Below are 24,726 nucleotides of genomic sequence, written 5' to 3'. Positions count from 1 at the left end.
CTCACTTCCAAAACCAGCTGGTTTGTTCTGTGCAAAGGCATTGTTCTGGGATGAGAAGAGGCTCCCACCAGTGCTGGTGGTTCCAAAGAGGCTGTTTGATGTGCCAGTGGATGTGCCAAAGCCAAAGCCAGTGCTGGTGGAGGAGGTGGCTGGTTGGTTGAACGTGGTGGACCCAAACAACCCTCCTGCAGACAGAAACAGGCTGTCAATGCTTCACAACCTCCTCTGCTTGGGAGCCTGGACAGGTTCTTGCTGTCCTGGGCTTTTTGGGTATTTTTGTTGGCAATTCCTTGGTTTAGGCTGCTCCCCTTCTCCCCTCCCTCCCTCCCCAGCCCCTGGGGCAGTACCTGGCTTGCTCTGCGTGCTCCCGAACAGGCTGCCCGTGTTGTTGCTGGAGCCAAAGGCCGAGGTCCCGAAGGCTCCTCCGCTGGTGGTACCAAAGCCAGCATCTGCGAGCACAGCCCAGAGAGCCCCTCAGGCTGCAGCTCCACAAACAGCCCCAGAGCACACACAGCTCTTCCTTCCAGGCCTTCCCAACAACCCACCATGGATTTGTTCCAGCCCCAAAACACCCCAGCGACACCGCCTTCCCCAAGCACTGCGTTCTCCACTCTCCCTTCCCACAGAAGGAATTCCCACAGCAGACATGGAGCCCTGGTTGTCTGCCCAAACTGAAAGCTTGCTTAGGGGTGAAGCCTCAGGGAGAACCCTTTCCAAGGCAGCTGGAGCACCCAGCAGCTCCCTAATTCCATCCCACGAGGGATCACCACCTCCCTGGCATTCTCTGAGCTGCCCTCCAGGAAAAGACACCTCGTTAAAGCCACCCTGGATATTTCACTTACTTTGCCCAAAAGTGGAAGTTGTCCCAAAGCCGGTGCTGCCTCCGAACGGAGTTCCAAAGGATTTGTTGAACATTTTCAGGATGTATCAGGTTTTCTTCCTAGACCTGGAAAGCAGAATTCAGGTTTGATTGAAAGCTCACCCTACAAACTCATTTTCCATCTCCCTCACTGCCGAGGGCAGCAATCCCACCAGACTCCTTCAGCACCAACCCCACGGCACTGTGTGGTTCCAAACCCTGCCACAACCCCAGGAGGGTCAAAGGCACCAACATTCCAGTGACACCAAACATCAGAGTCCCTAAAATTAAGGTGTGACCTTTAATTACAGCTGGAGCTCCTGCCCATCTCAGCCTGTGTCTGGGCTGCAGCGATCCCAGAGCAATCCTGGGGCTTTCCAGGAATGATTTTCCTGTTCCACCCTCTCTGCCAGTTGCCTCAAGCCCGGCAGAGGGGAATGCACTGCACAGGATTACAGGAACCCGGCCTCCCTCTGCTCCCCCTTCCCAGCAGTTGCTGTTCCAGGGCAGTTTTGCTGGGCCCAGGTCCCTCTCCAGCCCCCACGGTTTCTTTACAGCATTCCCTGCTGCCTCTCCCAGCCTCCTCCCCCAGCTCAAACAGACACAAACTCTGCTCCAGCTCTCTGAGTCTGTCAACAAACCCAGCACAATAATCCCCACAGCTCCTCGGGCACACTGTGGGGAACTGTGGGGTGTTTTCCTGCAGCTTCACCACTGAAAGCTCCAGATTAGCCAAAAACATGCCAGATTAATAAAAAAAGCCAGTGCTGCCCCAAATAATGCTCATATTGTCCCCAAAACAGCAGTACTGGTAACAACAACAAAAAAAAGCTAGAACTAGAAAAACAAAATGCCATGCTAACCCAAAAAAAGCCATATTAGCAAGAAAAAGCCAAAGTTAAAAAAGTCAGCATTACCCCCAAAAGTGCCATGCTAACCAAAAATAATGGGTGTAATGATTCATCAAAAGCCATATTAGCCAGAAGAAAATGACAACTAACCAGAAGAAATACACATTACTAAAATAATGTCCAATAACAAAAAAAAAAAGCTAGTACTGCCCCACCCCTCCAGATTCAGCAGGAAATGAGGAATTCCCCCACATTCCCAGGTACTCCTGGCAGCAGCAGCCACACTCAGCTCTGCAGACCATCAGCAGTGCAACGATGGCCCACACCAGGAATATTCCCAAGGCAAACAATTCCAGCTAAAGCCCAAGCTGCCCTTTCCCTGTGCCCAAGGCAAGCACAGAGGGACTGGGCACTGCCCAGCACAGCCTCCCCCAGGGCAACTGCTACATCCATGTGCCCAGCCTTGAAACTCAAGTGCTTGTTTCCCTAACACCAGCAGCACTTTCTGGAAATGGCCAAATCCAGACTGGGAGCAGCCACAGGCTCCCCCCATCCCTGAGCAGCCCAGAAGAACCAGCCCAGGCAGGAGAAATAAAAGGATGATTTTTAGTGTCACCTCCAACAGACACACCACACAATTCTGGAGTGTTAAGGGTCTCCACACATCCACAGGCAAAGCCTTACAGGCTTCATTTGTCCCAGGAAGAGGAATTTCAGGGGAAGGATCCTGGTAAAAGCCAGGAAAAGCTGCTCTGACAAACTCTCAGAGCTCCCCAAGCTGAGAGGAGCTCCTGGGAGAGGGTAACACAGCACCCTGAGCCCTCCTCACCTTCTCCCATGGGATCCCTGGGGCTGGCACAGCCCTGCCAGCCCATGCAGTGCCAGCTGTGCCCCATGGGCACCTTGTGCCCAGCCCAGAGCACTCAGTGCCACCTCCAGGGCACACCTGCAGGGATGGGCACTGCAAAGCTCCCTGGGCAGCCCCTGCCAAGGCCTGAGCTCCCTTTCCATGGGCAAATTGCTGCTGCTGTCCAAGCTGAGCCTCCTGTCAGGGAGTTAGGAGAGTGGAAAAGTCCACTCTGCACATGCTTTTCTCCAGGCTGACCCCCCAGGTCCTTCTCCACCAGAATCTGCTCCCAAAGACACCTCTTCATTCCTACTGAATATTTTCAGGCACCTCCCCTTGTGCCAGTCCAAGTTTCTCTTTCAGGCCAGATAAAAATCACCTGCACTTTCCTGCTGTCCGATGTTGTGACTCTCAGCTTTATCTGCAAACTCACAAGTCACTCATTTTCTGTGGCTCCTCTAAGTCACTGCTCTCACATTGTCCTGAGATCACTAAACGCCAAACTCTACCTAAGAAGAAAACTAAAAAATCATATTTTAAGAGAAAATGTATTAGGGTTGTTATGGAAAGATTTCCCCCTCCCACAGCAAGCATTTTGTTCTACCTCAAACCCAACCATCCTCCCCTGCACCTCGAGGGCTGTGTCCAGTTCTGGGCTCCTGAGAGAAAGAGAGCCCTGGAGGGGCTGGAGCGTGTCCAGGGCAGGGAATGGAGCTGGAAGGGGCTGCAGAATCCCTGAGGAGCTGGAAGGGGCTGCAGAATCCCTGAGGAGCTGGAAGGGGCTGCAGAATCCCTGAGGGAGCTGGAAGGGGCTGCAGAATCCCTGAGGAGCTGGAAGGGGCTGGGGCTGGAGCAAAGGAGGCTCAGGGGCCCTCGTGGCTCTGCACAAGGCCCTGCCAGGAGGGCACAGCCGGGGGGGTCGGGCTCTGCTCGCAGGGAACAGGGACAGGAGCAGAGGGAGCGGCCTCAGGCTGGGCCAGGGCAGGCTCAGCTGGGACAGCAGCAGCAATTTGCCCATGGAAAGGGAGCTCAGGCCTTGGCAGGGGCTGCCCAGGGAGCTTTGCAGTGCCCATCCCTGCAGGTGTGCCCTGGAGGTGGCACTGAGTGCTCTGGGCTGGGCACAAGGTGGGCACAGCTGGCACTGCATGGGCTGGCAGGGCTGTGCCAGCCCCAGGGATTTGGGGATTCAGTGAAGCCAAGAGCTGGAGCAGAATTAGTAAAACTCGAGGATTTTACACAGGATCCCCCTCCCACTCGCTGCAGCCCCAGCTGAAGAGGGACCCCACGCCCCAAAAAGCTCTAATTGAAGTTTAACAGCAACAGCAGAAAATTCCCCAGAACCACCCAAACACACCCACATCACCAACACAACTTCAAGTCACATGTAACCAACCTAACTTTAAACTACGACTATTTAACACGACAGTAAATAACTCCCGGCCCCGGGGAGCGCCGGGCCGTTACCCGCATCCAGAGTCGCGTATCCCCCGTGGAAAACACCCGGAATCTCCCACCGGACCCGCACCGGGACAGCCAAAAAGGCCTAAAAATCCCCCAAAGCGGCCAAGTACTGCGGAGAGAGCCGCGGCACGGCTGCCGGGAAATCCCAGCCGCTCACGGCCTCCCCGCCTCCCTCCGGCCCTCCCTCCGTCCCGGGGCCTCCCCGCGCCCCCCCCCTCCGGGACTGCCCGGTCTCCCGGCACAAAAGGCCTGGCGGCGGCGCCACAACCACGCCGGGAGGGCAGGGCGGCCGGGCCGCGTCGCTCGGCGCGGGGGGCGGGCGGGGCAGCGCCCGCAGGCCCCGGTGCTCACCGCGGGTGCCGGGAAGCGCCGCTCGGAGCGGCCGGGCCGGGTCGGGCCCGCGGTGCCGCCGCCGCCGCCTCACGGGGCCGCAGCTGCGTCACAGCCCGCGCGCGCACTCCCGGCCTCCCCCGCGCGCCGCCTCGGCCCCGCCCCGCTTCCGCCTCCCATTGGCCGCGCCCCCCCGCTCTCGCCCCGAGCTCAACGCTGATTGGGCGAAGCTGGGCCGCGCACTGAGCGCCCATTGGTCGAACGGGCGGCGGAGAGGGCGGGGCTCGGCGCCGCGGAAGGGTCCAGAACGGCCCGTGTCGCGGCGCCACCCTGACATCCGGGGCGTTTAGAGGGGGCGGGGCTTCTGCCGCGAGGACCAATCGTGCGTGGCGGCGCGCGGGAGCTGGGCCCCGCCTCTTAAAGGGGCCGCAGCGGGTTTTTGGGGCGGGGGAAGGAGAGGAAGAGGTGGGAGAAAGGGAGGAAGAGGAGGAGGCGGAAAAGGCGGAGGAGGCGTGGTGGGGCTGCCGGGCCGGGCCATGGGGCAGCGCCACGGGGGCTGAGCGGTGAGCGAGGGCATGGGGGTGTTGGGGAAGGGTCCCAGGGAGGGTCTCTGGGGGAATGTGGGGTGCCCCGAGGGGTCACTCGCTGGGGGTCCTGGGGCAGGGGGCGCCTGCGGGGACCCCGGGGGAGCCGGGGGTGCCCGGAGAGGGGTCTAAAACGGTGTGCGGTACCCGGGACAGCTCTCGGGGTGCTGCTGCCCCTCTCCTGCAGGACAGGTCGCGGCCATTCAACACGCGGTACAAAAGGTTTGCCTTTTGTTTGCCCTCTTTGGGCGAGACCCCCGCGGGGAGGGAGGGCAGGGGCTGTGGGGCTCCTGCTGTGGGGTCCCCGGGGTGTCCCACGGCACAGGGAGCTGTGGCCGAGCCCCCCGAGGGAGGAGCAGGGTTTGGGAGGCTCCATCCGCCGCCCCGGGCTGTGGGGAGCCCTCGGGTGATCCCGGGGAGGGGAGCCTGGGCCAGCTGGGGACCCCCTTCCACACCCGGCCCTTTGGAGCTTCCCTTTCTCTTGGCTTTTTTCCTCAAATAATTCCCTCAGTCCGTGCCCAGCAGCGCGGGTGCGGCTGAGCTGTGCGTTCGTTCTGTGGCCCCTCGCTGCTTGGGGTCGGTGCCTTCCCTGGGGCTCGGTACCCCGTTGTGGGGGGCTTTTGGTGCGGGTGCAGTGGCCGTGGCACTGCCCAGACGGCTCAGGGATTGTCTATAAATCCGATTTGTCCCGCAGCCGGGATCCATCCCAGCCTGATCCCTTGGGGCTGAGGGGATTCCTTGGGGCTGGGGATCGCTGTGCCTGTCCCCGCGTTCCCGACCTGTGTGGGGCTTGTGCTGCCCTGACCCTGCAGCCGGGATTGTGCGGAGCTATGGAATGTCCTGAGGGAAGGGACCCCCAGGGACCCCCCAGTGCCAGCCCTGCCCTGCCCAGAGCCCACCAAGCCCAGCCTGGGCATCCCTGGCAGCGCTGGCCAAAGGCTCCTGGAGCTGTAGCAGCCTCGGGGCCGTGCCCATTCCCTGGGCAGCCTGGGCAGTGCCAGGAAGATAGGAAGAACCTTTCACAATATCCAGCCTAACCCTGCCCTGGCCCAGCTCCAGGCAGCGCTGTCTGTGCAGGGCCGGGTGCGGCGGGGCGAACACGGGCTGTGGGAGCCGGGGCTGTGGGAGCCGGAGCCGGGGAAGCTGGGCTCTGGAGCCGGGGCTGTGCCGGAGGAGCTGCAGCTCCCGGCGGGACTGACAGCGGTGGCCCGGCTGTGTCAGCGCTGCCCCGAGCACAGGGAATGGTCTGGATGGATGCCACGGGACAGGGTTCACGTGCCCTTCCTGCCAGATCCCTCTGGAGGGTTGCAGGGAACGGCCCTGCTCTGCTCTGCCCTGCTCTGCCCTGCTCCCTGTTCTCCGTGAGTCTCGAGGTGCCTGTGTCCACACGACGGGATTTTTTGGCTGCCCATCCTGTGTCTGTGGGGTCACTCAGGGTGTGAGGGGTTGAGCTGTGTCTGTGGGGTCACTCAGGGTGTGAGGGGTGAGCTGTGTCTGTGGGGTCACTCAGGGTGTGAGGGCTGAGCTGTGTCTGTGGGGTCACTCAGGGTGTGAGGGGTGAGCTGTGTGTGTGTGGGGTCACTCGGGGTGTGAGGGGCTGAGCTGTGTCTGTGGGGTCACTCAGGGTGTGAGGGGTGAGCTGTGTCTGTGGGGTCACTCGGGGTGTGAGGGGTGAGCTGTGGCTGTGGGTCACTCGGGGTGTGAGGGCTGAGCTGTGTGTCTGTGGGGTCACTCAGGTGTGAGGGGTGAGCTGTGTCTGTGGGGTCACTCAGGGTGTGGGGTGAGCTGTGTGTGTGTGGGGTCACTCGGGGTGTGAGGGGCTGAGCTGTGTGTCTGTGGGGTCACTCGGGGTGTGAGGGGCTGTGCTGTGTCTGTGGGGTCACTCAGGGTGTGAGGGGTGAGCTGTGTCTGTGGGGTCACTCAGGGTGTGAGGGCTGAGCTGTGTGTCTGTGGGGTCACTCAGGGTGTGAGGGGTGAGCTGTGTCTGTGGGGTCACTCAGGGTGTGAGGGGTGAGCTGTGTGTGTGGGGTCACTCAGGGTGTGAGGGGCTGAGCTGTGTCTGTGGGGTCACTCAGGGTGTAAGGGGTGAGCTGTGTCTGTGGGGTCACTCGGGGTGTGAGGGGCTGAGCTGTGTCTGTGGGGTCACAGCCCCGCCTGTGACTGATCCCCACCCTGTCACCCTGCCCAGAGCAGGACAGAGCACCCCGGTCAGACACTGGTTTGTTGATTTCCAGGTTTCCAAGATGCTGCAGGTCCCGCTGCCGCTGGATCGGGACGGGATCCTGTTCCGGCTGCGTTTCACCACGCTGGCCCTCGGCACTGTGTTCTGCCCCCTCTTTGGCTTCCTCTTCTGTGTCATCTGGTCTCTGCTCTTCAACTTCCGTGAGACGACTGCGACCCACTGTGGGGTGAGAGACTGTGTGGGGGAAACCTGTGTTCCTGGGGGGTGACAGAGCTCCTGTGTCCTCCTGGGCTCCTCTCTCTCCTCCTGGGCTCTTCTGTCTCCTCTCCTGGCCTCCTCTCCCTCCCTCTGGGCTCCCTTCTGCTCCTGGGCTCCTATCTACCTTCTATATTCCTCTCTCCTCCTCTGTCTCCTTCTGGGCTCCTCTCTTGGGCTTTCCCACGAAAGTGTTCCAGAATCCAGAGCAAGCTGCGTTGTTTCATTGTCCTTGTGATGCCTCAGGACCGGCAGCAGCAGGTTTGGCTTTGTGCTGGGACTGAAGGCAGCACAGAGTGGTCAGGCTGGTGTCTGGACTGGGCACGCTGGGGGTTATTGCAGTGAGGAATAAAGGTGGGGAAGCTGAAGGGAAATACACTGTCCTGGGGAGGGGTTGGTGCAGAGCTGCTGCCCCAGGTCTGCTGGAGTTCGGAGGAGCCACAGGCGACAGGGAGGGAGGGCCTGGAGCTCCATGTGGGATGGGATTGGGCTCAGGGCTTTCAGGCTGCTGGATGAGCAGCTGGACACGAGCTGGGGATGGAGGGCAGGAGACATCTCACTCCAGCAGGAGAGCTTCAGCAGGGCCTGGAGTGCCAGGACAAGGGGGAATGGCTTCCCAGTGCCAGAGGGCAGGGCTGGATGGGATCTTGGCAATGAGGAATTGTTCCCTGGCAGGGTGGGCAGGCTCTGGCACAGGGTGCCCAGAGCAGCTGGGGCTGCCCCTGCATCCCTGGCAGTGCCCTAGGCCAGGTTGGGCACTGGGGACAGTGGGAGGTGTCCCTGGGCCTTAAGGTCCTTCCAACCAAAACTATTCTGGGATTCTCTGGACAATCAGGAGAGGAAAAGCGAGAAGCCTGAGCAGGTACCTGGGCAGGGCCCCCCAGCACCCCAGGACTGCCCCAGCAGGGCTGTGGGATCCACAACCCCTTGGGATGGACCGGGACACTGCCACGATACATCCCCTGGCTTTGGGGCTGGGAATTACTCGTTGAGCATTACAGAAAGGACAGTTTCAGTGTGTGGAAGGGCTGACCGTGTGTGCCTGTCCCCACGGGCCCGTGTCCCCGCAGGTGCCCAACTACCTGCCGTCCATCAGCGCGGCCATCGGGGGCGAGACCCCGCAGCGCTACGTGTGGCGCCTGTGCATCGGCCTGCACTCGGCGCCGCGCCTGCTCGTGGCCGTGGCCTACTGGAACCACTACCAGAGCTGCCACTGCCCCCACCCCCGCTACCTGCGCCTGTGCCACGTCACCCTGCTGCTCAACCTCATCGAGAACTTCGCCCTCCTCATCCTCACCTACGTGTCCTCCACCGAAAACTATGGTAGGTGTCACCCCCTGCCCACCCCTCTCCCTGCAGCTGGGAGAGAAAACAGTGAAAAGCCCCCAGGGAGTCCATTGGAGTTAGTGGTTATAGAGGAATGAAAGGTGCATGGCATGCAAATAGTCCTGCTTTTCCCACAGCTCTTGGTTGCTGATGCTTGGTTGAAGCCCTGGGTTCAGGTTGGGGATGGAGCCTGGACCAGGCCTTGGCACCTGGTACCACCCCTGTGCCCAGGCCTGATCCAGGGCTGAGGTGGGTCAGAGCTCATCCTGCTTCCCCTCCATCCCCACAGCAGGGCTGGGCTCTGAGCTGGCTCTGCTCCAGCTGCCTTCACGTACACTCGCCAGGAGTTTCTGGGCAAAATTTCATAGAATCATAGAATGCCAGACTGGTTTGCATTGGGAAGGGACCTCAGAGCCCACCCAGTGCCACCCCTGCCATGGCAGGGACACCTCCCACTGTCCCCAGTGTCCAGCCTGGCCTTGGGCACTGCCAGGGATGCAGGGGCAGCCCCAGCTGCTCTGGGCACCCTGTGCCAGGGCCTGCCCACCCTGCCAGGGAACAATTCCTCATTGCCCAGATCCCACCCAGCCCTGCCCTCTGGCACTGGCAGCCATTCCCTGGGTGCTGTCCCTGCATCCTTGTCCCCAGTCCCTCTGCAGCTCTCCTGGAGCCCCTCAGGCCCTGCCAGGGGCTCTGAGCTCTCCCTGGAGTTTCTCCTCTCCAGGTGAGCACCCCAGCTCTCCCAGCCTGGCTTCAGAGCAGAGGGGCTCCAACCCTCTGACAGCTCCTGGAAACAGAATCAGAGTTGTTCAGGATAAATCCATGTATCCAGAACCTGGCCATGACAGACTGGGAAATTCTCTTCCCCCATATGGTCTCATCTCCGAGGAACACAAGTGCCAGTGCTGGTCTGCAGCTGCTGTTTCATCCTAGAATCTGGAGGAGGCACCAGGGGTTAAGTGGAGAGCACTGAAATGCAGGAGCCAGCAAGGTGGTGCTGTTGCAGTGGGAACACTCCCTGTACTGGGCTGTATCAGCAGGACAGTAATGTGTTGGCTTTTCCTGCACAGCAGGATGGTGATGATGGGTATTGTGTCCAGCTATGGGCTGGAGAAGGACTGGGGACAAAGAATGGAGTGCCTGGACAAGGGGAATGGCTTCCCAGTGCCAGAGGGCAGGGCTGGATGGGATCTGGGCAATGAGGAATTGTTCCCTGGCAGGGTGGGCAGGCCCTGGCACAGGGTGCCCAGAGCAGCTGGGGCTGCCCCTGCATCCCTGGCAGTGCCCAAGGCCAGGCTGGACACTGGGGACAGTGGGAGGTGTCCCTGCCATGGCAGGAACAGGGATGAAAAGGTTTTAAGGTCCCTCCCAACCCAAACTGTTCTGGGATTCAGGGCTGTGGTGCTTTGAGCAGAGTCCCAGGATCTCCCGCAGCCTTTGGGGTGAGGATGGTCTGTGGTGGAGCCCAGTGACTGGGATGGCAGGGCAGGAACCTCCTGCTGATGGGGGTCTGTCAGTGATGGAGAGAGACAGGGAGACTGACTCTGTGATCAGAATCCGATTTCATTGTGGGATACAAACACTTATATACTATTTCAGGGAGATTAGTAATGTGTACTGCAATAGTTAGGCTAAAATCACACACACAAACTTATGCATATTACAGCATCTCTTGCTTGCAGAGTTTAATGGGATTTTCTTTTTCTGGTAAACCTGTCTGATTTAATCTTCTTACAATCTAGGTCTAATTTTCAAAGTTCCGTTTGCTTTTGCCAAGGCATCCTGTTATGAAATCTCTTATGCTAACCAGGTCCAAAGTGCATCACCTGTCTTGTGTCCCCAAACATTCCAACAGAGGTCTGTGCTCTGGGACCTGTCCCTGTCCCGCTCACCCTCCTTGTCTCCTGCCAGCCCTCCCTGTCCCCATGGTGAGGTGTCCCAGTGCCCCTCTCATGGCAGGGTCTGCAGCCTGACCTGCCCCAGGGGCTTCTCCAGCTTGTCCAGGCCAGGGCCCTGCCCTTGGAAATGCAGGTGCTGCTCTGAGGTTTGGCCAGCAGGGCCAGCCTGGTGCAGAGCCCTGGGAGCTGAGGCTGACCCACTTCCTGGGATCCTCACCCCAGACTAATCCCCGGCTCTGGGGAAAGTTTCAGCCCTGAGCTGCCGTGCTCAGGTTAATCATCCCTGCAGGGCACCCCGCTCTGACCTCTCCCCATCCCTGCAGGACACCCCGCTCTGACCTCTCCCACCTGCTGGCACCCTGCTCTGACCTTTCCCCATCCCTGCAGGGCACCCCGCTCTGACCTCTCCCCATCCCTGCAGGACACCCTGCTCTGACCTCTCTCCATCCCTGCAGGGCACCCTGCTCTGACCTCTCCCCATCCCTGCAGGGCACCCTGCTCTGACCTCTCCCCATCCCTGCAGGGCACCCTGCTCTGACCTCTCCCCATCCCTGCAGGACACCCTGCTCTGACCTCTCTCCATCCCTGCAGGACACCCTGCTCTGACCTCTCCCCATCCCTGCAGGACACCCTGCTCTGACCTCTCCCCATCCCTGCAGGACACCCTGCTCTGACCTCTCCCCATCCCTGCAGGACACCCCGCTCTGACCTCTCCCACCTGCTGGCACCCTGCTCTGACCTCTCCCCATCCCCAGGACACCCTGCTCTGACCTCTCCCCATCCCTGCTGGCACCCTGCTCTGACCTCTCCCACCTGCTGGCACCCCGCTCTGACCTCTCCCCATCCCTGCAGGGCACCCTGCTCTGACCTCTCCCACCTGCTGGCACCCTGCTCTGACCTCTCCCCATCCCTGCAGGACACCCTGCTCTGACCTCTCCCCATCCCTGCAGGGCACCCTGCTCTGACCTCTCCCCATCCCTGCAGGACACCCTGCTCTGACCTCTCCCACCTGCTGGCACCCCGCTCTGACCTCTCCCCATCCCTGCAGGGCACCCTGCTCTGACCTCTCCCCATCCCTGCAGGACACCCTGCTCTGACCTCTCCCACCTGCTGGCACCTCACTCCTCATGTGCTTCCCTGCCCCTGGCATGGAGAGGGCACACAGGGATGGGCATTCCTGGTGTTCACGTGGTGGGGAATTCAGCCTGAGGTTCAGCTTCTGGGGAAGGGAAGTTCTCTTCAGAGCAGCACTTGTGAAAATCTCTCACCTGAAGGTGCAGGGGCTGTGTGGGGCCTTGGGAGCAGCTCTGCCTTAGCCTTGCTCCGGCTGCTTTCCCAGCCTGATCCTGTACCTGGGCCAGTCCAGCTATGCACAAGGCAACCTCAGGCTGCACATGAGGCTGCTGATGGGCAGTAGGTAATACAGGGGGACAGAAGATGGACTTTTCTGGATTTTGGACTGACTCACTCTGTACCCCCTTCCTGTGCCTCAGTTTTCCCATCCCTAGAACAACAGCGGCAATGCTGAGCTGCTCCCAAGTGTTACTTTACAGCTGTGAGAAGCTGTGGTTCCAAAGCACAGAAACACCCTCCAGGCACTTTGGGATAAGTCTTCCAGGCACTTTTATCCCCTTCCAAGCATTTTTATCCCCTTCCAGGGGGCCCTGAGGCAGCAGGAGAAGGTTATGGAGCCGTGCTGTGCCTGTCTCCTGCCAAGACCCCACTGGAGTCCCAGCATCACCAGGGGCGCTGGGGCTCCCAGCAGAGCACAAAGCCCTCCCAAATCCTGTCCCATATTCCCCTTGTGCTCCTGGCTTGGATTGAACAGGAAACCTGTTGTTTGTCAATCCAGCAATCCACGAAAATGCCTTCATCGTGTTCATCACGTCGGCCCTGGGCCACATGCTGCTCACCTGCATCCTCTGGAGAATGACTAAGAAACACACAGTAAGTCCCGAGGTACAGACACTTTCCTTTCTTCTCTCTGTGCTGGGAGCTGGGAGGGGGCTTTGGGCTGGCACTGAAGGGCTTTGGCTGTCCTTGCTTGTGAAGGTGCTAGAGGAGCCAACAGCAGCAGGTGAAAGGGAAAAACTCACCAAAATCTATTTACCAAAGCAAAACGGGAAGGAAGCTTTTTATTTCCTGTTTTCTGGTTTTATCATAGAACCACAGAATGGTTTGGGTGGGAAGGGCCCTCAGAGCCAACCCAGTTCCACCCCTGCCATGGCAGGGACACCTTCCACTGTGCCAGGCTGCTCCAGGCCCAGTGTCCAGCCTGGCCTTGGGCACTGCCAGGGATGCAGGGGCAGCCCCAGCTGCTCTGGGCACCCTGTGCCAGGGCCTGCCCACCCTGCCAGGGAAGGATTTCCTCCCAGTATCTGATTAAGTTTTGATTGAGAGATCATATTGGAAACCACTCAGCATCCCTGTGGATTGGGATTGCTCATCCCTTCTCCATGCCTGTTTCTAAACTGAATTTGGCTTCCCTGTGCTGGGCATTGCTGGCCCTGCAAGCTGGGAGCAGCGGGCAGCAGGAGCTGTTCTCCCTTTGCTCCAGAATGACTGTGAGCAGGCTGGCTCTGGCTCCTTTTCTGGGGAAGGGTCAGGGGGTGCAGGGGCTGCCTGTGGGGGCAGCGGGTCTGGGGGAGGATCCAGACAGGGACTCCTGGTCCCATTGCCTGGATGCAGCTTCTGTGCTGATTTGTGATGTGAGTCCTGGGCCTTGGGCAGGACATCCAGCTTGGTCCTGGATTATGGGGCAGGTGGGCAGGACATCCAGGTTTGTCCTGGATTATGGGGCAGGTGGGCAGGACATCCAGGTTTGTCCTGGATTATGGGGCAGGTGGGCAGGACATCCAGGTTTGTCCTGGATTATGGGGCAGGTGGGCAGGACATCCAGCTTGGTCCTGGATTATGGGGCAGGTGGGCAGGACATCCAGCTTGGTCCTGGATTATGGGGCAGGTGGGCAGGACATCCAGGTTTGTCCTGCATTATGGGGCAGGTGGGCAGGACATCCAGCTTGGTCCTGGATTTTGGGGCAGGTGGGCAGGACATCCAGCTTGGTCCTGCATTATGGGGCAGGTGGGCAGGACATCCAGGTTTGTCCTGGATTATGGGGCAGGTGGGCAGGACATCCAGCTTGGTCCTGGATTTTGGGGCAGGTGGGCAGGACATCCAGCTTGGTCCTGGACTGTGGGCACTGGCAGCCATGGGCAGGGCAGGACATCCAAGACACGTGAGGAGTGAGGTGCCAGGACCTGCTTCTGTACACTTCCCTTCACCTGTGGATCTGAACTGCCTGGATTTGTCTGTCCTTTCCCCTCAGGATACTTCTCCCTAGCTGATCCCAGTCCAGCCCTCATGGTCCCAGTGTTAAATGGGGAGGGGTCCTGCGGTTCTGTTGCCCCAGGAAGGTGACACTTTGTAGAGCAGAGCCCCTAGGAGATGTGTTCCTGTGTCCCAGGCTGGGAAGATGCCAAGGGCTGGACAAGCTTCTCCAAAGGGACTGTGAGCAGGGCTGCAGGGCAGGTGCTCTGCCTGGGTTTGTGTCCCAGCAGGATGAGTGCTGTGGGGCTGAGCTCTGCAGCCCTGTCAGGATGAGTGCTGTGGGGCTGAGCTCTGCAGTCCCAGCAGGATGAGTGCTGTGGGGCTGAGCTCTGCAGTCCTGTCAGGATGAGTGCTGTGGGGCCCAGCCCTGTCAGGATGAGTGCTGTGGGGCTGAGCTCTGCAGCCCTGTCAGGATGAGTGCTGTGGGGCTGAGCTCTGCAGCCCTGTCAGGATGAGTGCTGTGGGGCCCAGCCCTGTCAGGATGAGTGCTGTGGGGCTGAGCTCTGCAGCCCTGGCAGGATGTGTGCTGGGGGGCCCAGCCCTGTCAGGATGAGTGCTGTGGGGCTGAGCTCTGCAGCCCTGTCAGGATGGGTGCTGTGGGGCTGAGCTCTGCAGCCCTGTCAGGATGAGTGCTGTGGGGCTGAGCTCTGCAGCCCTGTCAGGATGAGTGCTGTGGGGCCCAGCCCTGTCAGGATGAGTGCTGTGGGGCTGAGCTCTGCAGTCCCAGCAGGATGAGTGCTGTGGGGCTGAGCTCTGCAGCCCTGTCAGGATGAGTGCTGTGGGGCTGAGCTCTGCAGTCCCAGCAGGATTTGTGCTGTGGGGCCCAGCCCTGTCAGGATGAGTGCTGTGGGCCCCAGCTCCACATTCCTGGAGCAGCTCCTGCTCTGTCACCACTGCTTATCCTCCCCTTCCGCCAATTCAGCGAGCCTGTCCCTGCTGCCTGACTCCAGAGACCTGGGAAAGAAGCTTCCAGCAGCTGTTTGGCTGCAAGTCTCCTTAGGAAGGGGACTTGTGGAGATTCTGAGAGTCTCCTCTCTCCCTGGGAAGTGATCTGTTCTCCCTGCTGATATGGGAATAGCGGGAGCTCGCAGTCATTCCCTGGCAGCTTTCCCACGGCTTCCTTTATTTCTGTCATATTGTTTTGGCTTGTCTTTTTTCTGGGTGAGACCTCCCAGGCCCCAGATCTCCTCCCCTGCCACGTCACCCACTGGGGCTGGTTCATCTCCCCTGCAATGGACAGGGATGGGGCATCCCAGATCCTGGGCTCGGCTTTAGGCCCCTCAAGGCAAGAGAGCCTGTGGAGGGCTGGAGCATGTCCAGGGAGGGGAATGGAGCTGGGGAAGGGGCTGAGGGAGCTCAGCCTGGAGAAACGGAGGCTCAGGGGACCTTGTGGCTCTGCACAGCTCCTGACAGGAGGGGACAGCCGGGGGTTTGGGCTCTGCTCGCAGGGAACAGGGACAGGACAGGAGGAATCAGCCTCAAACTGTACCAGGGGAGGTTCACATTGGATATTGGGAAAATCACTTCCTCGGCAGGGCTGTCCAGCCCTGACACAGCTGCCCAGGCCAGGGGTGGAGTCCCATCCCTGGAGGTATTTCACAGCTGTGTGGGTGTGACACTCGGGGACATGCATTAATGGTGGCCTTGGCTCTGCTGGGGTGCAGTTGCACTCAGTGCTCTCAGAGGGATTTTCCAGCCTCCTTGTTTTCTGTGACTCTGCCCATGGACTGAAGGAATCTGCACATCCATGAGGGGAAGGGCAGGGAGCGTGGTGACACCTTGGCTGAGCATGCCAGCACCTGGCACAGTGCCACCCCTCACTTCCTCCTCCCATCCTGGAACACCCCTGCTGGTGGAGGGGGGCCGCCCTCGGGATGCATGGTCCCCCCAAAGCTGGGGGGTTCCCCGAGGAGACAGGAGGCGTCCAGGGCCAGCCCTGACCCGAGGCCCCCGGGGGTGCGGTGTCCCTGTGCCAGCTGCGGTGCCCCCGCCCGCTTCGTGCGCGGCCACAGGATGGAGCTGTCGCCCAGGGCACGGGGGTGACGGCTAAGGGAGGAGGAGGAGGAAGGCGCGGCGGGGTGACGCAGCTCGCAGGCCGGCTGTGTCGGGGTGAAGGTGGCACAGTGCTTGTCACACCACCAGGCGTCCCCTTTGGCCAAGGGCCTCAGGTCACTGCAGCTGCCGCGTCCCCGTGTCCGGTGGTGGCCTTGGGCCGGTGCCACCAATCCCTCCCATGGATCCTGCGGGCCGTGCAGGGTCTCCTGGGCTTGTCCCCCTCTCTGCCTGGATTCCTCAGGCTCCAAGCCCTCTGCTCAGGGCTGGTGGCCCTGGCAGGCTTGGCACAGCTCCTGTGACACCCGTGGCTTGCTTGGCTCGGCAGGGTGGGACACAGGAGGTGCCACTGCCACGTCCAAGGCTGTGCATTGCCAGGGAGCTGCCCAGCCACGCTCGTGGGGCTGTTTTAGGCCAGGGCACAGCTGATCCCTCTGTGTACATCACAGCACCTTGGGGACAGACTCTGGCTCGGTTGGTGTCCCTTGTGGGGCCTTTGTTCACATGTGCTGCCCCCAGCCCTGGAGCTGGCGATGGCAGGAGAGGACAGGTGAGCAATGGCTCCAGTCCTGTGATGCTCTGTCCTTCCCTTCTCCCCAGCAGAGGGTCCCAACACGGTTCAGGCTCTCCAGGGCCAAACCTGGGACCAGGACAAGCTCTGTGTGGGGAGCTGCAAGGAGAGGGGAACAGGGGGACTGTGCCTTCCCCGCCCCACAGCTGGCACTGCTTTAGGTGGGGGTTGAGCTCCCAGGTCTGGCATGGTAGGAGGGACAGGAATTGCTCTTGCAAAAGCTTCTCGTGTCCCACAGGGCTCCTGTTGCAACTGGTGTTGTGTGAGGGCAGGAAGGTGCAGAGGAACTGGTTTGTAATGGGGAAGTACAGGCGGTTTCCAGTTTCGAGGTGGCAAATGGTGAGAGAAAGGAAAATAAAGCTCTGTGGGAGGGGAGAAGAGAGAAAGCAGGACAGAGAAAAGGAGGGGAGGGGGCAAAGCAGAGGAGAGAGATTCTGTGGAAAAGGGAAATGGAGCCTGGCAGCCTTCAGCTGTGGCTGATCACTGCACCCTGTGCTTGGTGCTTGGCCGTGGCATGGCAGTGCCCACCTGGGCTGGCAGCTCTGCTGTTCCTGGCTGCCTGCTCGCCCTTAAAACCCTCCTTCCCCCAGCCCTGAGTTGCAGAGCTGGGCACTGGGGCAGAGCAGTTTCACTTCTTGTTTGCAAACGCACTTTCCTTTTCTCTCCCAGCTCAGGGCTGGTGGCCCCAGCACACACCAGTGTGTGCATGAGGTGGGCACCAGGCTGGCTGGCTCAGGAGAGCTGCAGAGGGACTGGGGACAAGGATGGAGGGACAGCACCCAGGGAATGGCTGCCAGTGCCAGAGGGCAGGGCTGGGTGGGATCTTGGCAATGAGGAATTGTTCCCTGGCAGGGTGGGCAGGCCCTGGCACAGGGTGCCCAGAGCAGCTGGGGCTGCCCCTGCATCCCTGGCAGTGCCCAAGGCCAGGCTGGACACTGGGCACAGTGGGAGGTGTCCCTGCCATGGCAGGGGTGGCACTGGGGGCTGGGCACAGCCCAGGCTGCACCAGTGCAAGGGCACAGGAGGAGCTGTGGGGCACAGCCCCCTGTGTCCCCTGGGCCCAGCTGAGCCCCGGAGCTGGAGCAGGGTGGGAGCTGTGGCCCTGCCCAGCAGGGCCCTGTGAGCAGCAGGGACCACAAGCACCCTGGTGACCACGCGTGGTTTCACCCCAGCTCCCTCAGCGCCCCCGGAGCGCTGCTGTGGCTCAGAGGCGCCGTCTGTGAGCAGCTGAGCTCCGTGTGGGGCCCTCTGGGCTCTCTGCACACACCCGGAAACCCTCCAGGGAGCTGGGACTGCGTGTGACACGCAGCCCTGCAGGTGCCACTTGTGCCTCAGAAAGGGATGGTGGCTCCCGGGCAGAGCCAGGGCCTGGGCACTCCCTGCAGAGTGAGCTGTTGCTGTTTGAGTTAAGGTCACTGTCAGCCCTGTCCCAGTCAGGGACTGGGGGCTAGGCACAGTGCTTCTGCTCTCTGGAGGCAGTGCGAGAAGCAGGAGGCTCCTGTGGTAGCTCACAGCAGCCACTCAGCCCTCAGAGCTGCATTGCAGGGCTTGGGGCTCCCCCAGGGTGGGGGAATGAGACCCCCAGTGCCTTCTGTGGGCTGGGAGCAGCATCTCAGTGTGCCCAGGGCTGGGAGCAGCATCCCAGAGTGTGCCCAGGGCTGGGAGCAGCATCCAGAGTGTGCCCATGGGCTGGGCTGGGCTGGGAGCAGCATCCCAGAGTGTGCCCAGGGCTGGGCTGGGCTGGGAGCAGCATCCAGAGTGTGCCCAGGGCTGGGAGCAGCATCCCAGAGTGTGCCCAGGGCTGGGAGCAGCATCCAGAGTGTGCCCAGGGCTGGGAGCAGCATCCCAGAGTGTGCCCAGGGCTGGGAGCAGCATCCCAGGGTGTGCCCATGGGCTGGGAGCAGCATCCAGAGTGTGCCCTGGGCTGGGAGCAGCATCCAGAGTGTGCCCTGGGCTGGGAGCAGCATCCCAGAGTGTGCCCAGGGCTGGGAGCAGCATCCCAGAGTGTGCCCTGGGCTGGGAGCAGCATCCCAGAGTGTGCCCATGGGATGGGAGCAGCATCCCAGAGTGTGCCCATGGGCTGGGAGCAGCATCCCAGAGTGTGCCCAGGGCTGGGGGCAGCATCCAGTGTGCCCAGAGTGAGGCTCGGTGTGCCCTGGCTGGGAGCAGCATCCCAGAGTGTGCCCATGGGGCTGGGCATAGTGGCTGGGAGCAGCATCCAGAGTGTGCTCAGGGCTGGGAGCAGCATCCCAGAGTGTGCCCAGGGCTGGGAGCAGCATCCAGAGGTGCCCGTGGGAGTGGGTGCCCAGGGCTGGGAGCAGCATCCAGAGTGTGCCCAGGGCTGGGAGCAGCATCCAGAGTGTGCCCAGGGCTGGGAGCAGCATCCCAGAGTGTGCCCATGGGCTGGGAGCAGCATCCAGAGTGTGCCCAGGCTGGGAGCAGCATCCCAGAGTGTGCCCAGGGCTGGGAGCAGCATCCAGAGTGTGCCCTGGGCTGGGAGCAGCATCCAGAGTGTGCCCATGGGATGGAGCAGCATCCAAGTGCCCAGGCTGGAGCAGCATCCAGAGTGTGCCCAGGGCTGGGAGCAGCATCCAGAGTGTGCCCGAGCTGGGAGCAGCATCCCAGGGTGTGCCCAGGGCTGGGAGCAGCATCCAGAGTGTGCCAGGCTGGGAGCAGCATCAAGAGTGTGCCCAGGCTGGGGCAGCATCCGATGTCCGGCTGGAGCAGCACCCAGGTGTGCCCAGGGCTGGGAGCAGCATCCAGAGTGTGCCATGGCTGAGCAGCATCCAATGTGCCCATGGGTGGGTCAGCATCCAGGTGTGCCAGGCTGGGAGCAGCATCCAGAGTGTGCCCAGGCTGGAGCAGCATCGAGTGTGCCGGGCTGGGAGCGCATCCAGAGTGGCCCCAGCTCTCTGCTGCAGCCGCTCTCTCCTCCCTGAGCTGTCCAGCCTCCTGCTCCTGACTCACCTTTGCCTGCTGGGGAATGAGCCTCAGCACAGGCCCGCCAGCTGGGCACTAAATATAATTCCCTGTGCTTTTCTGAGCCAGACACACATGCATGCACGGCGGGCTGGGCTGGCTCTGTGACACTGCTTGCCCCAGCCTGTCTTGCCAGGAGGAAGTTGGCAGCTCCAGCTGTGCCAGCCCAGCAGCCCCAGCCAGGCCACAGGCAGCCTGGCACCAGCTCAGCTTGGAGCACCCATCCTGGGGATTTTCTAACCCCCTCTTTCCTCACAGGCAGCCAGAGTTTGGTGGCTTCCCCACAGAGCTGGGGCCATGGGAAGCAGGGACAGTGCCTGGCACTGCCTGAGCCCTGAGCAGGGCAGTGGGTCCAGCCCACACCAGCGAGGGGATGGGCAGCTCCTCATCCAGCAGCTCCTGGAGCTCCCACCATGCTCCCCAAAGGCCCTTTCCCTTGCTGCTGCAGCAGGGTAGGGTGGCACGCCAGCTCCCACATCCCAGCTCCCACATCCCATGGGGGTCCCCATGCACCCCCCAGTGCCCCTGCTGTGCTGGGCATCCTGCCCGTGCCCCTGCAGGGACCTCCCGAGGTGCCACCTTCCCAGCCAGCTCTGCTGAGCCTCCTGGCATGTCACCAGGTGCCCTGTGATGCCCTGGCACCGGGCTGAGCCAGCTGTGCCCTGGAATTAGGGATTAACACCTAATCATCCGTGTGATAATCCCCGGCCCAGACTGGCAGACGGGGAGCTCAGGGGGCACCCAGAGGTGCCAGGGCACTCTGGTGACCGGGGGTGGCTCCCACAGGGTGGCAGCAGGACCAGGGCGTTGGGCAGGGTGACCTGTGACGGTGTTCACAGGGGTCTTGGGTTGAGGGAAGAGACGAGAATATTGACTCCATGTTCAGAAGGCTTGATTTATTATATCATATACATTATACTATACTAAAATACATAGTATTTATAATTCATATACATTAAAACTATACTAAAAGAATAGAAGAAAAGGTTTCATCTCAGAAGGCTGGCTAAGATAAGAACAGAAAAGAATGAGTAACAAAGGCAACTGTCTCAGACTCTCTGAGCTAGCTGGGCTGTGATTGGCTATTAATTATAAACATCTAAGATGGGCTAATCAAAGATCTACCTGCTTACATTTTGTTCTTGAAGCTTCTCAAGCAGAAAAGTCCCTAAGGAGAGGATTTTCCTGAGAACATGTGTGCGACAATCACCCGGGGTGTTGCGTGCCTCGGTGCCCCGGCAGGAGCGGGTCCCGGGGCCCCGGGCAGGAGCGGGTCCCGGGCAGGAGCGGGTCCCGGGGCCCCGGGGGCCCGGGCAGGGTGTGTGGGCGCGGCGGGGCCGTGCCGGGGCTCAGCGCAGCCCTTTGCTGCCGTGGGAGCGCGGTGGCAGCGCGGTGACAGCGCTGTTCCCAGCCGCTTTTCCGGTGCGAAACTCGGCGGCACCGCGCCTCGGGGCTGGCTCTGCGCTCCCGGTGCCGCCGCCGCTGCTCACACCCGCGCTCGGCTGGGCCGGGCTGGCCCGAGGGACCGGCGGTGCCCGCAGGCAGGGCCAGCCCGGCCCCCGTGTGTCCCCGCACGGTGAGGTGCCCGTCAATCCGTCCTTCCTCTCTGGGTTTTCCTCCCTGGCACGCGTTATGGGGGTAATGGAAAGTGTGATGGGGCAATTTAAATTTTCCTTGTTATCAGCGCTCCCTCAGAATGGAATCTTTGTCTCATGTGAAGCGTCAGGCGAGGGGGAAATTCCCCTCCCACCTGCAACAGCCAGGGCTGTCTGTGGTATCCCCAGCCCCTTCTGTGGGGCTGTCCCCCCTTGCAGCCCCAATGCTCATTGGGCTCCAGACACGGCTTGGGGTTCCTCTGCCCCCCAGGCTGTAGGATCCTTATCCATGACCCTCAGGGTGATGGGAGAAAGAGAGGCAGGAACTGGAGCCAGCACCTGCTGTGCCTGCCGGGGGTCAGTGCACCCCCAGCCCCAGCTTTGGGGTGCTGGGCAGAGGGCTGGGAGCCTGTCACAGGGGACAGGCCTGGCCCCTGGCTTGTCACAAAGGCTGAGCCCTGCGGGACAGAGCGGTGAGCTGCGAGTGTGGGGCTGCTGGCAGCATCGCCGTGCTCTGTTCCTGCCCCATCAGAGGGGGTGCTGGGGGCAGGATGGGGCCCCTCCAGTGCCAGGGCGTGCTGGGCGAGCTCTCCAGCGCAGCACCCGCCCCAGCTGCCGCCCTTCATGTGGTTTCCTCCTCCCTGCTGCTGTTGTGGGTGAGGGGGTGCAGCACCCGCTGAATTCCCTGTGCCCTGGGGCCACCTGCAGCCACCCGGGCCCGGGGATCTGCCTCTGGTAGAGCCTTGGCCCATCCTCGAGGGGTCCCCTGAGCACCCCAGCACCAGGGGCACCATATTGGCTGGGGCTCTGTGGCTCCCTCACACCCTGTATCTCCATGTAGGTGTGAGCCCCTGGCATCACCCAGCCCTGCCCCAGCCACCCCTGGGGCTGGCCTGGGGGGCTCTGCATGAGGGGCCAGGGTGCAGAGACCCCCGGGGCTGTGTGGGGCCAGGGCAGAGCTTCCCTGGGAGGGGATGGCATGGCATGGCATGGCGTGGCATGGCATGGCATGGCATGGCAAGGCATGGCATGGCACGGCATGGCAGCTCTGGCATCAGCCAGCCCTTGGCCTCTTCCAGGAGCGCAAGTCGTACAAGTGGAAGCAGCTGCTCTTCTTCTTCACCTTCATCACGTTCGCGTTCGCCGTGTGCGTTTACTTCCACCACAACTGGTACTGCGGCCCTGGAGGTGAGGGGGCTGCTGGGGGGCGTGGGGAAGGGGCTGGGTGCTCCCAGAATCACTGAATCCCAGGATTGTTAAGGTTGGAAGGGATCCCTGGGATCAGCAAGTCCCAGCTGTGCCCCATGCCCACCTTGTTCCCTGCCCACTGAGTGCCACCTCCAGGCCTTCCTTGGACACTTCCAGGGATGGGCACTCCAGACCTCCCTGGGCAGCTCCAATGCCTGACCACCCCATCTCTGAAAAAATTCCTTCTGGTGTCCAAGAATTCCTCCTGATGTCTGACATCCTCCTAATGTGATGCCTTGCCTTCCAATCCCAGCCCAGGGAAGCTCCAGGTGCCCAGCCACGCTTCTTCCCTGGTGGGGCCCAAGCCCCCCAGCCCCTGCTCTGCTGTCCCAAACAGAGACAGGGCCCACAGACCCCCCCCAATTCCCGGGGCCGATGCAGCTGTGGGTGCCCCTCACCTGCTGTGTTTCCTCCCGCAGTGTACACTGTCTTCGCCTTCCTGGAGTACCTGGTTGTCCTCTCCAACATGGCCTTCCACATGACTGCCTTCTGGGACTTCGGCAACAAGGAGCTGGTGGTGAGCTCCCTGCTGGAGGACAAGCACTTCTAGGCAGCCCCGTGCTGGGGGCTCCTCTTCCCTGTGCTGCTGGAGCAGGGCTGCCTGTTTGCTGTGGAGCTGCTGCTGAGTGTCTGTCCCTCCTGCACCTGCAGCTCTGCTCCCGGGGAGATGGGGCTCTCCCAGGGACTGACCCCCTGTCCTGGCTCCCTCCAGCTCCAGGAGGGCAGGACAGAGCAGGAACAGGCACCTGCTGCTTTGGAGAATGCTCCAGGGAGAGCAGGATGCTGCTCCCAGTGTTGGGGCAGGGGGGTCCAGCCCTGCCCTGCCCTTTCTTGGCCTGGGGGGTCTCACAGTTCCTCCTCCAGGCTGGGGGTCTTGGGGCAAGTCCTCAGAAAGGGCTGGTGGCCTTTTGGGCTGGCTTCAGGCGCTGCTCTCTGACTGGCCTGGGCCAGGTCCTGGCCCACGTGTGCCTGAGTGCCCAGGAGGGGAGCGGGAAGGTGCTGGGCCGTGCAGGGACTGCCTGGAGCAGGGTGGGAGCACACGGGGCACAGCAGGTGCTGGGAGCATCCAGGTCTCACTCCTGCCTTTCCCAGAGGCCCCAGCAGCACAGGCTGTGCCCGGGGTGCTGTGCCCATTCCAACCCAGCAGCACAGGCTGTGCCCAGGGTGCTGTGCCCGTTCCAGCCCAGCAGCACAGGCTGTGCCCGGGGTGCTGTGCCCATTGCACCCAGCAGCACGGCTGTGCCCGGGTGCTGTGCCCGTTCCAGCCCAGCAGCACCGACTGTGCCCGGCGTGCTGTGCCCGTTCCAGCCCAGCAGCACAGGCTGTGCCCGGGGTGCTGTGCCCGTTCCAGCCCAGCAGCACAGGCTGTGCCCGGGGTGCTGTGCCCATTGCAACCCAGCAGCACCGGCTGTGCCCAGGGTGCTGTGCCCGTTCCAGCCCAGCAGCACAGGCTGTGCCCGGGGTGCTGTGCCCGTTCCAGCCCAGCAGCACAGGCTGTGCCCGGCGTGCTGTGCCCGTTGCAACCCAGCAGCACCGACTGTGCCCGGCGTGCTGTGCCCGTTCCAGCCCAGCAGACAGGTGGTGCCGGGGTGCTGTGCCCGTTCCAGCCCAGCAGCACAGCCTGTGCCCAGGGTGCTGTGCCCATTGCAACCCAGCAGCACAGGCTGTGCCCGGCGTGCTGTGCCCGTTCCAGCCCAGCAGCACAGGCTGTGCCCAGGGTGCTGTGCCCGTTCCAGCCCAGCAGCACAGGCTGTGCCCGGGGTGCTGTGCCCGTTCCAGCCCAGTCTGAGGAGGAAGGCTGGGTGTGCTGGTGCTGGAGGGCTTTGCCCCAGCGTCCCCATGGCTTCCCCTGTGCTGTGGGGCTGGAGCTGGGACCTGCTGGGGTGCAGCAGTGCCCTCAGTGTGCAGCTCTGGCTGCCAGGGCACAGGGCACATGGCTGGATGGCAGATGGGGGCTGACAGTGTGCCCAAGCTCCTCCTGCAGTGCTGCTGTCTTGATTTGGGGAGGTCTGCACTTGCCAGGGTCTGTCCCACCCCACGGAAGGAGCAGTGTGGGTGCCCCCCTGCCCTTCACCTGAGCACAGCCACCACCGAGAGTCCCCTGGGATGTCCCAGAGCTCATCCCAGGGTGGGCAGAGCCTCCTCCAGCGCGAGCTGCGGGGCCCTGGCAGAGCTGGGGCCGGGCTGGCTTTGAGCAGGTCCTGCTGCACGTGTCCATCGTCGGTGTCCCCATCCATGGGCTCCATCCGTGTCCCTGCATGCGTGTGGCGCCTTGGCTTTGAGGTGGAAATAAAGCACTAAGTATTTTTGTGAGCTCCTGGCAACTTCCATAGCATTTCCACCTGACCCAGCCTGGCATG

At 61.7% G+C, this 24,726-nt stretch overlaps 2 protein-coding genes across 7 annotated transcripts in view; one reads left to right on the top strand and one right to left on the bottom strand.

Annotated features, from left to right (window-relative positions):
- The window catches only part of NUP98 (nucleoporin 98 and 96 precursor), a 40,271-nt gene extending 35,778 nt beyond the window's left edge, over window positions 1–4,493 (bottom strand). For 3 of the 4 annotated variants that reach the window (XM_064704622.1, XM_064704642.1, XM_064704653.1), the window contains exons 1-4: window positions 4,370–4,493; window positions 843–946; window positions 348–449; window positions 6–185 (exon numbers count right to left, since the gene is read on the bottom strand). In XM_064704622.1, the coding sequence (XP_064560692.1) occupies window positions 6–185; window positions 348–449; window positions 843–915 (355 nt within the window). In that variant the 5' untranslated portion in view covers window positions 916–946; window positions 4,370–4,493. Of the gene's footprint in view, window positions 1–5; window positions 186–347; window positions 450–842; window positions 947–4,021; window positions 4,156–4,369 lie in introns of those variants that run through there. The other variant, XM_064704632.1, reaches the window with a different exon arrangement.
- A 333-nt stretch (window positions 4,494–4,826) lies between these two features.
- On the top strand, window positions 4,827–24,679 carry PGAP2 (post-GPI attachment to proteins 2). Of its 3 annotated transcripts, XM_064704774.1 has the most exons (8): window positions 4,827–4,911; window positions 7,167–7,340; window positions 8,440–8,692; window positions 12,446–12,552; window positions 22,198–22,306; window positions 22,786–23,733; window positions 23,817–24,032; window positions 24,116–24,679. In XM_064704774.1, the coding sequence occupies exons 2-6, from the start codon at window positions 7,176–7,178 to the stop codon at window positions 22,914–22,916; spliced, it is 765 nt and encodes a 254-aa protein (XP_064560844.1). In that variant the 5' UTR covers window positions 4,827–4,911; window positions 7,167–7,175; the 3' UTR covers window positions 22,917–23,733; window positions 23,817–24,032; window positions 24,116–24,679. The 3 variants fall into 3 exon arrangements, with proteins under 3 accessions (XP_064560844.1, XP_064560834.1, XP_064560855.1); XM_064704764.1 differs by having other exon boundaries at window positions 22,786–23,862; window positions 23,945–24,679; XM_064704785.1 differs by lacking the exons at window positions 23,817–24,032; window positions 24,116–24,679 and having other exon boundaries at window positions 12,446–12,540; window positions 22,786–23,587.
- Window positions 24,680–24,726: the final 47 nt, after the last annotated feature.

The sequence above is a fragment of the Zonotrichia leucophrys genome, chromosome 1 (genome assembly GCF_028769735.1).
Source record: "Zonotrichia leucophrys gambelii isolate GWCS_2022_RI chromosome 1, RI_Zleu_2.0, whole genome shotgun sequence".
NCBI lineage: Eukaryota > Metazoa > Chordata > Aves > Passeriformes > Passerellidae > Zonotrichia > Zonotrichia leucophrys.
Note: the sequence above shows the minus strand (reverse complement) of the source record. Positions and strands in the feature narration are given on the sequence as shown.